Source organism: Dreissena polymorpha, chromosome 3 (genome assembly GCF_020536995.1).
Source record: "Dreissena polymorpha isolate Duluth1 chromosome 3, UMN_Dpol_1.0, whole genome shotgun sequence".
Classification (NCBI taxonomy): domain Eukaryota; kingdom Metazoa; phylum Mollusca; class Bivalvia; order Myida; family Dreissenidae; genus Dreissena; species Dreissena polymorpha.
In genome coordinates this window covers 135777113-135793290 of record NC_068357.1, presented here as the reverse complement: position 1 = coordinate 135793290, position 16178 = coordinate 135777113, and the positions used below count along the sequence as shown (strand labels likewise).

The window sequence follows — 16178 nt, the reverse complement described above, 5'->3', positions numbered from 1 at the left end:
TTGTTTTTTTTTTCATTTTTATGAGCTACAGCATCATCTCGATACCGTCTATTAATGTCGCCATGTAAATGTACGGTGGCAGATTGATGACAGCGGACACTCGTCGAATCTGGGTGCTCGAAGCGTTAGAAGTGAAAGTTCAATGCCAATATGTTTATATATGTGTATATATATATATATTTGGAAATTGTTAAAAACAATTCACAAGTTATGACTTTGAACCAGATCTATTTTGTGGGCGGCATATACATGACTCAATAGCTTATCATGCTATATATGAACATAATACATTCTTCTTCATGCATTGATTGATTTGAACAAAATCGACATATTGATATTGCGCATACTTTGAAACCGACCAACATGCAAAGTATATCAGACACGGACGTCTTACAGCTGGTGATTGAAGCAGTCGAAAGTGGAGCTGCGCTAAACCATTGGTAGCATACTATGGTTTTTTTTTGTATTTAACAGATTAAGGTTAACGTGTTCAATTTGTTTACTACGTGTTACAATTATTTAAAAAATAAATCAGTTCGCATTTAAATAACTTCATCATATTTTAATTTAGTGTTAATACTTTTATTGCACACGTATAAGCAGACTGTATTGAAAGACTGTATTGACATTAAAAAATAAACCTGAGAAACATACAAGACATTAACTATTGTTCTTAACTAAGCATCACATTGCTAAGCTGCTTAATTCATTCAGCTACGATGTTATACCCAATATCGCTGTAACAAACGTTATTAACTCAAACTTTGTTTTAAAAGAAACATATAAAAAGACAAAGATCAACTGAATAGGTAAAAGTAATAAATATGAACCTACATACATCAATAATGAGTATAGCATTCAACATTGTTCCAAAATATATGTTTGGACAGAATTACAATAAGATACACTTAATAATTACATATAATGGTGTTCAGAGCTTCAATAGTTTACTATATATTGAGCACATACCAGTATAAATAAACAGCGAAATGTTAGACTGTTTCAATTTACGTTTTTTTAACTTGTCCGGCTTTTATAAACAGGTACTTTATAGCACTGTTTTTAGTAGATGTATCATATTATCATGTTTCTTTCAAATACCACGATCCTCCTGGCAAGCCACGAATCTCAATAGATTCTCCGCCGTTTTTCGTGGTAAGTTTTGCTGGACAAACAATGGAAACTATCCGGACACATACAGTTGCACATTTTCCCAATCGTTCTAGATGCTTAAAAACCCAAAGGCGGCGGTTGTCAGATGTTACCCATTTTTCTTCATGCTTCGCAACTTCTATTTTCGGAATATCGTCAATTGTAATCCTTGAACATGTAAACAAGGTAGATTGAATGCATGATTCGTATATAACGTTTATCAAATGATAATACCGATACGAAGGACAAATAAATATGAGGGCGGATTAACATACATGCACAAGCGCATATACAATGAAAAGGTTGACCATGTTTAATGAATATATGTGTACAGTAATGCCTTAAGTTCTTTGCATAAGCATGACTGTTTCATGATATTCAAATACGCGTTTATTTTAACCATATATGAACTTCCTTCGACATTTAAACAGGTAAAATCTGTAAAATTGAAGGGCCTGTCAAATAATACATATTTTAAACGTTATATTAATTAAATATATTCTGACCTTCCTTCGCATATGTCATCTAACGTCTCCCCGATCATCTTGATCTCGTGATGCCTAAAGTAACGGTGAATAGAATCTTGAGAAAAATTTATTTCCGATGGTCGTAAATACATTTCAGACATGTTGTATAGTAGAAGGCACCCACTCAATCAAATAATCTTTTTAATGATTTATTTTAAATAGACTTCGATAACATCTTGTTTATGAACACGTTATCAATTTCCGCAAATGAAACGCATGTTACTTACCCAACTGCGATTACTTATGCATATAATCAGTACATTATCTTATCAGAAATGAATAAAAAAAACTTAGTTGTTACAAAAATAGATTCATTGTGCATGTATCTTTGAACATGAATTTGCTGTTGTAAACTTTGATCCCATTGATTACAACTTGACAGGTACAAATCTACCATTAAAATACCATTTCATCAAATAGTCACAGCGATGTGTAGTTAAGACAGAAGTATTCAACTTTTAAAAGGTTCATTCCATTGAACATTTAGTGATAATATATATGCAAATCTATTTTTTATTTATTTTTTGCGCAGTATAATTTATGAAACTAATTATTGAGTAAGGCGTGAGTCTGCGCTACTTATACGTGATTGCACCTTTCATTGTCGATAAGCTTGTTATAAAAACTAAAAACGGCGACTATCCGTTTAAGACATAACACAAACTATATATGTGAACGTGTTTAAGAGAGCGTTGTTGTTATCATACAATAGAGGATAACCAAAACGTGTCGTACATTTTTGATGTTTGATTGATTGAACGATTTTACTTAGTCATCATTAGTCATACGCATTAACATGACCTTGGAATCCCAAAAATGTCAAAACACTCAGTTTCATAACCAATAGCAACATCATATCACAAATTAAACTTACATGTGGTGATATGAAGCTCTGAAAGTCGAAGCTAAGATGTTGGGGTTTCAAAAATATGTAAGGTGTCTAAAAGCTCACAACGGCTTCACCCGATACGACTCGAGTTAGTCTGTTCAACAGGCCTTAGGTTAACGGAGTTAGCCTGTACGGACAGGCAATGGTATTACCATCATACCATTTGGTATGGGGTTAGCCTGTAGATAACCTGGATAAAAGATCTATAAATAAATAGTTTATTTATAGATAACGAAGGAAAAGGGATTAGGTCACGGTATCTCGATCTCTCGATTATTTATTGAAAATAATGAAGAAAAACGCCCTGGTCTTGAACTTGATAAATATGTGAAATATGGAATGCAAATATTTATTTTATTCAAGGAATTTAGAACATTTTAAGATTGAATATAATAAATGCTAAAGTGAATCTATCTTGTTACCGCGTGGTTTATTTGTAATACCTGTGAAATGTACAATAGATTCATAATATTGAAAAACACTATGCATTTATTGATACATGTAGTTAAATTATATGTAAGTATGCAGTAGCCAAATTAATAACAAACAAAAAGAATGAACGTAATTTTATTTAATTTTTTTTTATATAATTTACCCATCTAATTATTTATTAATTCATTCATTTATCCTTCCATCCGTCCGTCAGTTCGTCCATCCGTTTGTTTGTTCGTTTGTGCGTTCGTGCGTTTGTTTATTGTTTGTTGGTTGGTTGGTTGGTTCGTTCTTTGGTTCGTTCCTCGGATCGTTTGTTTGTTCGTTTGTTAGTTCTTTTGTTATTTCGTTCTTTTCTGATTTTGGTCTTTGGTTAATTCTTTTTTTCGTTTGTTCGTTCGTTCGTTCGTTCGATCATTCATTCGTTCGTTCGTCCATGCATTTATTCATTCATTTATGTATTTATGTTTCAAACATTTTTTTAGTTTTTTGTTTTTTTTAATTATTTATTCGTTCATTCATTCATTAATCTTTCCATCCCTTCGTCCGTCGGTTTATTCCGTTACTTTGTGCGTTCGTGCGTTTGTTGATTGGTTCGTTCGTTGTTTCATGAGTTCGTTCGTTTGTTCTTCCATCCATCCATCCATCCATCCAACCTTCCTTCCTTCCTTCCCTTCCTTCCTTCCTTCCTCTCCTTCTTCCTTCTTCCTCACCCTTCCCTTACTTCCTTCCTTCCTTCCTTCCTTCCTACCTTCCTTCCTTCTTCCCTCCCTCCCTCCCTTCCATCCCTCCCTCCCTCCCTCCCTTCCCATCCTTCCTTCTTCCTTCCTTCCTTCCTTCCTTCCTTCCTTCCTCCCTCCCTACCTCCTCCCTCCCTCCCTCTCTCCCTCCATCCGTCTCTCCCTCTCTCCCTCACTCCGTCCGTTCCCTCCCTCCGTCTCTCCCTCCGTCCCCCCCTCGTCCCTCCCTCCGTCCCTCCCTCGTTCCCTCCCTCCGTCCCTCCCTCCGTCCCTCCCTCCGTCCCTCTCTCCGTCCCTCCCTCCGTCCCTCCCTCCGTTCCTCCCTCCGTTCCTCCCTCCGTTCCTCCCTCTGTTCCTTCCTTCGTTCCTCCCTCCGTTCCTCCCTCCGTCCCTCCCTCCGTCCCTCCCTCCGTCCCTCCGTCCCTCCCTCCCACTCACACATTCCCTCCCTCCCTCCATTCCCTACTCCCTCCCTCCCTCCCTCCCTCCCTTCCTCCCTCCCTCCCTTTTTCTCTCCCTTCCTCCCTCCCATCCATCCATCCAGCCAGCCAGTCAGCCAGCCATGCCAGCCATTTATTCATTCATTCATTTTTTGATGTATTTAATAATTTATTTACTTATTTTGTGTTCAACCTTTTAGCTTTTTTTTAGTTAATGAAATGTATTAATTTTCTTTTTAAACATATTATTGTAACAAACATACAAAATAAAATAAAATTATAAAAAAAACGTTCTAAATTGAAATAGTGTAAATTACTAAAATTTAATAGAAATAACATCGGTGAAGTACCATGGGTGCTTTTCACAGTATACTACAAGTTTAAACTCTCACAGACGAGAAAACGTTCAAGGCACGTTATTAAATAACTTAATAATTTATGCGCAAAGTTGGTTTCTATCACAGCACATACTAGATTTTAAATAAACATTCGCTTGCAAGACATCTAATTGGACAGAGATGCAATTATATTCCTTTATAAAATACGATTTTTAGCCTCAACTTATCTGTTGACCTTTCAGTAAGATATCATCTGCCTCCATAGGATGCTTATTAGTTATTTTTTTATTTACTTAATTGTATGTGTCGTCCTTAGTTGTCTCCAGGTGTCTAGAAAATCACTTCTTTGATGTCATCTATACTCTTCAATTGACCAGTCGCCAACTCCGCCCACATTTTGTCGATCAGCCAATCAGATATCGATTTTTCACACACCCCTCAGCAACGCTTATCTGGCCGCCATTTTGTCCGACAAACAAAGCGCGTTGTACATATGGAATGGACGTAATTTTTAAGAGTTTACACAGATTTTATATCAAATGCATGATCATTACTGTTCGATCATTATTCAAAATTGTAGGTGCTATACATACTTTATAAAAGGTTATTATTTTATCTTTATTTCTTGAGCATATGAACGAGTAATGAGAAAACAAACACAATAAATAGTTTAACCACACCAGGTGTGTGTTCTATAAAACGTGTTATACCGTTTGATGCACAATATTATTAAGCAGTTTTCGCAACATAATATAATTGCCACACGTGCTTATTAATCTCAGCGTAATTGTCGATGATTAATAAATAACAGTATGTTGCGTGGATCTCAGAATGAAGGAACATTAAGGCATTGTTAGGTACTGTACACAAGAAAAGAAAACTATTTAATTACTTAAATGATGTCCAATTATATATTTTTTTCTGTGGATCATAAACAAGGGAAATCATTATAAATTGTTAACTTAAATATTGTTTTAACTAAAGTAAACAACAAAAAGGTGATTTAAACGCGGCTTAGCCAGCTTAAAGCGACTTCAAGTGTAAAATGTACGGCTTACAATACAACAACAACATGTCTTATACAACATATATTGATACGGGGAGAAATGTGGAAATTGCAATTAACATATATGGGCCATCTTGTTATAAATAAGCAAATGCATAATATGCTAAATGTATTCAGTTCGAATATTCGTGAACAGCACCGTAATACCAACATTTCATTTTTTGATAGTGAAATGTAACAGGTTCGCATTAAACATAAATGAAATAAAATGCATATTAGACTATCTGTTAATGAAACCACGAAATTAGGCCTGTATTAAATTATGGTTACAATCAAAATTTAATTTATATCTAAATAAAAAAATCGGTGTCTTTTTAAAAATAACACAATAAAACAAAGATCTAAACATTTTTAATAAACAAAAAACCCATCATGATATGGATATGTCATTTGCATTTAATAAAAATATTTTCAAAATTATATATGAATAGCCACCGGGTTCACTGTCAGACGGTTGAATACAAGTTCAAAATCAATATGAAATAAATGCTCATTTTTACAACGGATTTTTCATCAACTCCCTATATAATATGTATAAGAAACGTTTCTGATAGTCAGTCTGCCGTTAACTCATTTATTTTGATTACGCCATTTCTCTCTAAAGTTTTTATGATTGTATTAACGTTTTACAAAGCAGTTTAGTTTAGTGTGCGGCTTTAATAATTTATATTATAGAAAAGAGCATAATACATCATTACAAATATAGAATTTCCCTCACGTAATCCGCTATAATTGCGATCTGCTTGTCGGAGTTTTCTAATCACTAGACCACGTGACTATGTGGGCGGAGCGATCGATAATTTGGCGACTGGTCAATTAACAAGTCAACGGCGCTATTTTCAGACGATTTTTTATTTCAAAATTGGATTCCATATTATTTTGGCCATGATTTCTAAACAAACATGTTTCAACAATAAAACAGCGAAAGTCTACACTATGTATTAGCAACCTGCTGTGGTGATCCCTTTCTTATCTATTTGAGCGTAAAGTTATCTGATATAGATCAGACATCGGCCGGCTTTAGTATGACTTAAATTGGTTGTGATCCCTAAATCTTATCCATGAAGTTCATTCATATAGATCGGACATCGACCGGCTCCGTTATGTATTAGTCTGACTTAAATTTTCTGTCGTAAAGTACAGGTTAGATTGTCCAATTAAGAAACGCAAGTAGTCATACATGTGTGATTAGAATGTGTGGAAAGACAACTGCGTCTAAATGAAATACTTAAATACCATATAGTTCAATTTTTGAGAACAGACGTATGCTATATACATAATATGCCATATGACTGATATTAGGATGCATATAACAGTGCTTAATGTAGTTCAAGTTATATGTACGCACACAAGAGTTTAGTTTGATTACACTTTTGCATTCATTTACTTGATACTTCCAATATGGTTTTCTTTCCCGGCAAATACTATAATTGAGTGTATAAAAGTGCACGGGAAATATGATATGCCCTTTTTAATGATTTATAAATTATATCAGCAGGACTTCAAACTGTCATACGTAAATATACAATACATTACATAAAACATTTGATGTGTTTGACCTGCGACTTAAAACTTAAAAAATCAGTAATTTAAATATAACGTTTTATTTCAACCTTAATTTTCACGATCGGGATATGTACCGAGCATCGTTAAAAAAGGATACTTCTTGCTACCATTATCGTAGTTTCATAAAAAAACACATGTTAAAGAGTCAATTGCTTTAGTAAATTAACAACTATAGTTCTTATGTAATTTCGTATTAAATCTTCAAACTTAAGACAGTCACACTTCAGATAATCAATATACTTTTAATATAAATTGAAACCAAGAAAGAGTCAAATAAATAACCTGTGGCATTTGTTTTCGCAGTCTCGTATTGTTAAGCAATAGAAATAACAGTTATCACCATTATTAAAAGTGGCTTTATCGCATTAAGGGTCCAATTATCAGGACAATGTAGCATGACACACCGACATCAATCACCCTGTCGGCATGATATGTCATAAAGTACCCAAGGCACCCTTCCTCCTGCTATGTGACGATATCACCAATCGATTTTTGTAACTTCATTCAACATGCATTTTGTTTTAACGTGGCAGCATTAACACAATATGCATTTAATATAATACAATACAAATAATACAAAATATATAAAGAAATGAAATAAAAAATAAAAATAAATAAAAATGATGATAATGATGACGATGATAATAATGATGTTGTTGTTGTTGTTGTTGTTGTTGTTGATGATGAAGATGATGATGATGATGATGATGATGATGATGATGATGATGATGATGATGATGATGATGATGATGATGATGATGATGATGATGACGAACGCAGAAAAGCTCGAACGCACAAACGAACGAACGAACAAACAAATTGACGGACGCATGAACGAACGAACAAAATAACAAACGAGCGCAGGAACGACCGACCGACAGGCCGGCCCGCTCGCTCGCTCGCTGTCTAACTGAGTGACTGAGTGACTGACTGAGTGACTGACTGACTGACTGACTGACTGACTGAAAGAAATTTCGAACGAACGAACGAACCAATAAACCAATGAACAAGCCCACGTACGCACAAACGGAATGAATAGATAAATAGATAAATAAATAAATAGATGAATGAATAAAGAAAGAAAGAAAGAAATACATGAACGAATGAATAAACGCATGAATGAACGCATGAATGAATGAATAAATAAATAAATACATACATACATAAAAAATACATTAATACATAAATAAATACATTAATACATAAATAAATCATTGAATGAAACCCTGTTCTGTTTACAATAATTTGATTATTATTTTTGGTATTTCATACTTAAATATAATTAACCCTTTGCCACTTAGATACGTATTTTGACGTTTTTGTAGTCCCTTAGAAAGTTAAATTGAATTTAAGACCATTCTTACTAGATTCAAGTTTTAAAAGCTTCATTTTCAACCCTTAGATACTGATGAGCAGCAAACAGCATAAAACCTGAACAGACTGCTAGTTACTTGCAGGCTGTTCTGGTTTTATGCTGGTTGCAAAAGCCATTTTCACTTTGCTTCTGAGTGGGAAAGGGTTAAACTATAAACAAATCACTTGTGTTTTCAAAAGTATTAATCTATTCACTGTCAGTGTGCAAGATATTTAATCTTAAAATGTTCTAAATTCATTGATTAAAATATAAGTTTATAACCAATATTTCCATTCTTTATTGGTTTAAGACCTAAAAAGGCGTTTTTCTTCATTATTTTCAATAAATAATTGAGAGATCGAGATACCGTGACCTAATACCTTTTCCTTCGTAATCTATAAATAAACTATTTATTTATAGATCTTTTATCCAGGTTATCTACAGGCTAACCCCATACCAAATGGTATGATGGTAATACCATTGCCTGTCCGTACAGGCTAACTCCGTTAACCTAAGGCCTGTTGAACAGACTAACTCGAGTCGTATCGGGTGACGGCTTACCGATTATTCAAAACATGAAAATAAAAATTACAACTTTTTCATTTACATACTAACAAAACAATTAGGTAGTTTGATTCCAACATTGAAAAATGCCTGAGCCTAAATGAAGTTTTACAAACTCACGGACCTTTTAACACTTTTTAATCGATCCATATGAACATATAATTGGTTAACATTTTTTCAGCTTTAAACAACCTTTAAATGGGTGATTTGACGTTCGAATAGAATATGCACTGGTTGGAACATAGAAACGATATGAAGTGAATTGAATATGATGTGTAAGTATTCTGTATCCTAGTTTTGTTATAACATATAGCATGCATATAATAATCAATGTATCAGATTAACATATGCATACGAGCAGAAGAAAATATAATCATATTTACAAAGATTCGCAAACTATCGCAACTTTTGTGAAGGTATCAAAATATACAATTTGATTATTACTTTTTAGACATCGCGAGTTTTAAAAGTCGAGCGGCAGGTTATCCGAGTAAATCCGAGTAAATGCTGTAATAGACAAAGACATGTTCAATATCATTATAACTGTACTTGCCTAAAATTGTTCCTACCAGATAAGACTTAACAGCGAAAGCCTAAATGTTTTATTTTTACACATGGACAGCATCATTATTCAAACAAGAAATATATTTTAAACATATATTCGGTGTATATTCTGACTTTGAAATTTAGGTAGAAACTTTAATTTAAATCAAAGGTTTAAGTATTGTTGTGCTCCTTTTCACTTAATAGTCGCATATCAACCGGATAAAATGTTTGTTATGAAGTGAACGTATATTAAACTAGATAATTTGTGTTCGAAAAAACAATGTTACTATGTGATATCACATCAAATGTGTCCCTACATGACTTATTATGAATTGATTCTTTCGTCATCGAATCATATGGTATGTTGATATTTGATTTAAGATGCAGTTTTTTTTCCACACATTCAAAAAACACTGTAACATCCTATTTAGTATGCATATCCTGGCAATACTACGCGGATGCGCAGGCTTGGCTATAGCTACGCTGGCAGCATATTGCATAGGGAAGCGGACAACGACAACAAGCGAGGCATGGTATTGTAATGCGCATGGGGGGTTAGAAGGTTAGGTTTAGGGTTAGGGTTAGTGTTAGGGGTCGGGTTGGGGTTAGGATTAGCCTTAACCCATACCTTAACCCTAACCCGACCCCTAACACTAACCCTAACCTAACCATAACCCAGGGTTATCTCCCCTATACCATGCCTCGCTCGTTGTAATTGTCCTCTTCCCTATTGCATAAGACTCATTTCCGCATTACGCGGGTCTTTAACAATATCATTGTGTCTTGCAAATGGCACATCCAAACACGATACTTTCTGATTGAAAATTGAAGTAATACTTGTTATTGATAAAAACCTATGATTAATTGCAGTGCCAATGTACCTATAAGCTTAATACTTCGCAAAATTTTAAAATTAGATGTTTATATCATATATCGTTTGCAGAAAATCTATTTTTACTACTTGAATCACACGGTCGAGTAAATAAGGAAGATTAGGAATGTAGATTGGAGCATGTAAGGGCGGGGTAAACTTGTATGGGCAGTAAATATTGAATTTGAAAATGGATCTTAAACCATCACATATTTTTTATTTGCAAGATTCTTTCAATAATTTCTTTGATAAGCGATCATCGCACAACAGAGCAAAAATTGAAGAAACCTTGGATAACATCTGTGAAGGAGGGTAAGTCAAAAAATCAATTACGAGTGTTCATTCATACAATTGTTGCTTTTTGACATGATGATAGAGTTAAATTTGAAACTAAGAAGTATACTTTCTAATGTTATATCTTACGTATTTGTTTTCCTAATGATTGTATTTATTACAGTTATTTCTATTTATTGTTTTCATAAAAAAATGCGCTTCCAAAATATTATTTAGTTCAAAGATTGTATTTGAAAAAGCTTATAAAATTAGATGTTTATATCATATATCGTTTTCAGAAAATCTATTTTTACTACTTGAATCACACGGTCGAGTAAATAAGGAAGATTATGAATGTAGATTGGAGCATGTAAGGGCGGGGTAAACTTGTATGGGCAGTAAATATTTAATTTGAAAATGGATCTTAAACCATCACATATTTTTTATTCGCAAGATTCTATCAATAATTTCTTTGATAAGTGATCATCGCACAACAAAACAAAAATTGGTGAAACCTTGGATAACATATGTGAAGGAAGGTAAGTTAAAACATCAATTACGAGTGTTCATTAATATAATTGTTGCTTTGTTACATGATGCTAAAAGTTAAATTTGAAACTAAGACGTATACTTTGTAATGCTATATCTTACGTATTTGTTTTCATAATGACTGCATTTATTACACTTATTTCTATTTACAGATTTCATAAAAAATGCGCTTCCAAAATATTATTTAGATTAAAGATTGAACATGAAAAAGCTTAGAAACGCAGAAGACAAACATAACGCTAGTAGGTCAAAGACGCACATAGTTTTAGGTATAATGAAACAAGTTCACTAACAATTTCCCTTAGCATGTTATAAAAAGAACGAGTTTTTGCCAAATATGACACGGTACGATTCTCACAGCTTTCGGACATAAGATTGTCTGTTTCATACTTAAATATACTCAGTTGATTGCTTGCACAAAGCAGGGCAATCCTTCAATATCAACGGTCAAAGACTCTTCTGTTTACAACAGCTTCATTCGTGCTACAGAACCTAAACCGTACGCATCAGAACCACACTATATCTTGCCAACAAGCCGGCATTATCCATTCACGACTGAGGATGATTGTGATCGATACATTTACGATGAAGATTATGATGATTTCAATGAAGAGGAACAATATGATAGTTTAACAATGGATGAAAATTACGATCAATTTACGACTGAGGAAGATTTTGAAAGATTTACGACTGAAGACGATTATTATCAAGAAACGACTGAGGACGACTATTATCAAGTTACGATTGAGGGTGACTATGCTAATTTTTCGACCGATTTTGATCAATTTATGGCTGAGGACGATTGTGATCAATTTACGACTGAAGACGACTATGATCAATTTACGCCTGAGTACGATTATGATCACTCTACCACTGAGGAAGATTATGATTTATATACGTGTGAGGTTAACCAATATGATTATCATGACTATGAACTTTGAATCAAATTCTTTAAAAAATTGTAACTGTAAATTATGTCATTATCGCTGTACGAGCGCTCCAAATATGTATGCAAAAATATATTGAGCGTGAGACAACACTTAATTTGTTTTAATAAATATTGTATTTCAATTAAAAATAAAACTGTATATATCAATTTTAATACAAGTTATTTTTACTTGTACAATATAAGGTATTTTATTTTCAAATTCATTAATGCTTTATGACTAAATCACATAATCTATTTAAAAAGCCCAATTCACAATTAGACATTCTGATGTAAGTGTTATGCTTTTAACTGAAGTATTTGTATACATAGCTTGTAAGAGACTGTCAGATACATTTACATGTACTACGTAACACATATATCGTACAAGCATGACTGAATAATAAATAAGTAGTTACATCCATCGCATTTTATATTAAATACTAGTAGTTGCACAATGAATCAGCGTGTCGGTTCATCTAAATGGCTTTTTAAATCTAAACATTGCATTATATCTCTTTAAATATGCGAATCACTTACAAAGTCATTGAAGACTGTACTTAATCAAGTGTTATTAATAAACATTCACTTTACGATTAAGTACACTAAATTCTTTCACTTTCATGTCAACGTTTAGTATTTGAAGAGCAGCTTACCCAAAAATTATATCGTAATATACAGTTCACGTAAATTGTGTGGTAGTAATACAGCTGATCAAAAAAGAAATGCTATTTTAAGACATTCATCATGTGGGATTCCAAATATAAAAAAAGATCCAATTTTGTGTTGTGAATATCAAATATATGATCTCATGATAATATTAATTCACTTGTGTTACCAGAAATAAACAACTATTTAAAAGCAGGGAAGAACTTCTTATAAGCAAAAAAATTAGCTTGATGGATTTTATATATCATTCATTAAAATAATTTAGTATAACAGATGTCTTTGTTACAGTTAAATAACGCCCCGGTATAAATTTAGTTGTAGTTTTCAAAATTCTTATATTTCTTATGATTTTATCAATGAAAATAACACAGACGTTTTAGGAAGGGCAGATGAGTTTGCCATTTCATTTGTATCGCGATATACGCTACAAACTTGGCTGGATGTTTGGTTGACGCTATAAGACAAAATTGCTATTATATATTTTCGAAATTAATATTTGAACAATGTGCCCACAAAACTTCTTATTAGATTTGAATGTTGACAACGCATTTTGTAAATAACATACAATTTAAAATGTATTATTTTAGACGATTTTGTTAATACTTATTTTCAAAGTATCAATATTATTATATAGTGTACATGACAACAATTGAACACTTATTGAATACGTACTTATTAAAACTATACAATTGTGGTGTATTGGCTTGAACACAAACTATAAGCAACACAATAATAGAGTGTAATTATGCTTATAATTTTATACATTTAAAGAAAGCACCGGTATATAGCGCTATAAACATATAAAACTTCTATAACAAATATAATATATTAAAAGAGAACATCTGTAAATAACGCTAAATAAACAACTTGTCTAGAAGCGATCTTAAATACCGTTTGATAACAATATTCGTTCACAGTAGGGTTGAAGGGACGTCCATGCCGATGCAGTTATTTTTCGTCGTCTTATACCCTTCATTACTTGTATTTTTTTATTCCGCTCACTTTCCAGCAATATTAGGAAAATGTAACTGTCTTTTATTTCATAGTAATATTCGCTCTATATCTCGACTTTACTCGGTGCGAAATTTCTTAGCGGAATGACCTTATTAGGGTTCCACTAAGAAAATTGCGGTGAGTAAAGTCGAGATATACAGCGAATTTAAATACGAAATAAACGCATATTACCTTTTTACTGATATGGCTGCAAATTGACCGTCATAAAAAAAAAAAAAATAGAAGAATTAAAGGGTATAAAACGGCGAAAAAAAACTGTATCGGTATGGACGTCGCCATCTTGACTATCACGTGATTACCACCTCTATCATCAGGACCTATTCCCTGATTTGGAAAAACGGGATATCATTGTAGGAGGAGGTGTTGGCGTCTTCCATACTATTGAAACGGCTTTCGACTCATAGAGATGAAGTAAAAGTACATAAGTCGTTATGTAAAGAGATAAGAATAAGGTGCATTTAAATCGATATCGACGAACAAACTACCGAGATACGTTGTCTTATCTTTGAAATAATGCAGAAATCGAGATGCCAGCCTCAAATACATTGTTTAATATTTAATTGACGATACTCTTATATGATAATGGTCGACATCTTCTGCTCTTAATTATCGTTCTTGTTTCTCCTACAGCGTATATTGTAAGTACAACTTCGTTATCACACGCCGAAAACAACCTCTTTCGCATGTTTTTGTTTGGTAGTGTAGATGTATAAGCAAATTGTGCACTTGCCTTAAATAAACGACTAGCAAGTGTTCATGGGAATTTTGCCCCTTATAATTATAATTCATTATTCCTGTATATGAAAGGGTTGCTGTCTGATATTCAGAAATAATGTCAATAATATATCTTTACTACATGTATTAGAAAAACATAGAAAAATGAACAACAAAACAAAAATTAGATGTGAGCTTCTTTAATACTTAATATACTCAATTTAATATATTCAAAATGTTTATACACAAGAATATCAACAACCTACAATCTTATTACCGAAATATAAGTATTTATGATATTGGAATAAACTTTTCCTTGATGTTATGGAAATGAATAAAAGTATTGCGTGAAGAAGAAAGTTTATAAATAACTTAGGTTAATGGTTCGTTCCAAAATGTTGCATTTTCAAGGTCAGTACTAAAGGTAATAAATAATTGCTCCACTTTAATGTCAACATAAAAATTAAACCCATAAACATCAAATGATATTTAATATGAGTAAACAAAGCACGTTACACTTTGATTGGTCTTAATCAGTGTAATTTCCTTGGGATTCCAAAATAGTTCACCTGCAACAATCGGATCACGTGTTTTGCACGTTATGTAACTAAACACGCTATGCACAAATAATATATATTGAGAAATAACGCTCACATTATCGTACCATTAAATATAGAAGTAATGCAACTAAATGATACTTCCTTGTTTAAATCTATTATTATTGTATTTAATGGAATATACCAATTGTCTCTCTAATACATGTCAATATATAAAGCAAAATGTAACACGTATAAATTAATTTACTGGGGTCAACGCCCTGTAGTGGTTAATGCACATTAATTAGGATTCGATCAGATTAAATAAATAACAATTCAAACACTTAGCAGAGAAGTTATCAATAATAAGAAATTCTACACGCTTGACAACATACACATTACTCACAAGACACACATACATCAATATGTTTAACTTGGGGGTCAACGAATTGAAACAACCAGTTTGACACACTATAGGCTTGAAACTATTTAATGGAAAACATTTTTAAATAAGCGTATATAACACTATACTTCAATTTAAACTCGAGCAACGAGAATATTAATTCGATTGAATTGCCATGGAAGTACTCAATATTTTAATATTCACCTGTCAACAGAATTACAACTTTTTACGGTCAGATAAATTCTTGTTGTCACGATTTCAGATATAAACATCTTATAATACAAATTCCAAATCATTGTAAGGCATGTAAGGAAGAAGTTTAATGCACCGTGGCAAATATCTAATAAGACAACCTTTGTGTATTTGATTACAAATGTGAATGACTTCGTGGGGTTATTCCTCGTCGGCATATTTAGTGTCAAACGCACAGTTCATTAGTAAAGGGTTTTGCTACGGTCATTATAGTATATAATTTAGCATCCATTTTGTAAATGGCTTCATAAACGTTACTGATGCTTTAATTTCTTAAAGTAATATGTTCATGAAGATAGAAGCGTGTATGCTGTAGTTTTTTCTCTACTGAATGAAACAGATATGTGTGAACAATCAC

General features: G+C 32.9%; 1 protein-coding gene and 1 long non-coding RNA gene across 4 annotated transcripts; one reads left to right on the top strand and one right to left on the bottom strand.

The window, feature by feature from the left end:
- Nucleotides 1-208: 208 nt before the first annotated feature.
- Nucleotides 209-1909, bottom strand: LOC127873772 (uncharacterized). The gene is made up of 2 exons (XR_008046379.1): nt 1659-1909; nt 209-1320 (listed from the first exon to the last, which is right to left on the bottom strand). It is a non-coding gene; the product is annotated as an uncharacterized LOC127873772 (long non-coding RNA).
- An 8711-nt stretch (nt 1910-10620) lies between these two features.
- LOC127873758 (uncharacterized) lies at nt 10621-13437 on the top strand. 3 transcript variants are annotated; one of them, XR_008046371.1, is made up of 2 exons: nt 10621-10797; nt 11460-13437. XR_008046371.1 is itself a non-coding variant. In XM_052417716.1 (2 exons), exons 1-2 carry the CDS (start codon nt 10676-10678, stop codon nt 12246-12248), a joined length of 591 nt encoding a protein of 196 aa, XP_052273676.1. In that variant the 5' UTR covers nt 10621-10675; the 3' UTR covers nt 12249-13437. The 3 variants fall into 3 exon arrangements, 1 of the variants encoding a protein (XP_052273676.1); XM_052417716.1 differs by having other exon boundaries at nt 11780-13437; XR_008046372.1 differs by lacking the exon at nt 10621-10797 and adding an exon at nt 10835-11297 and having other exon boundaries at nt 11780-13437.
- The last annotated feature ends 2741 nt before the right edge of the window (nt 13438-16178 follow it).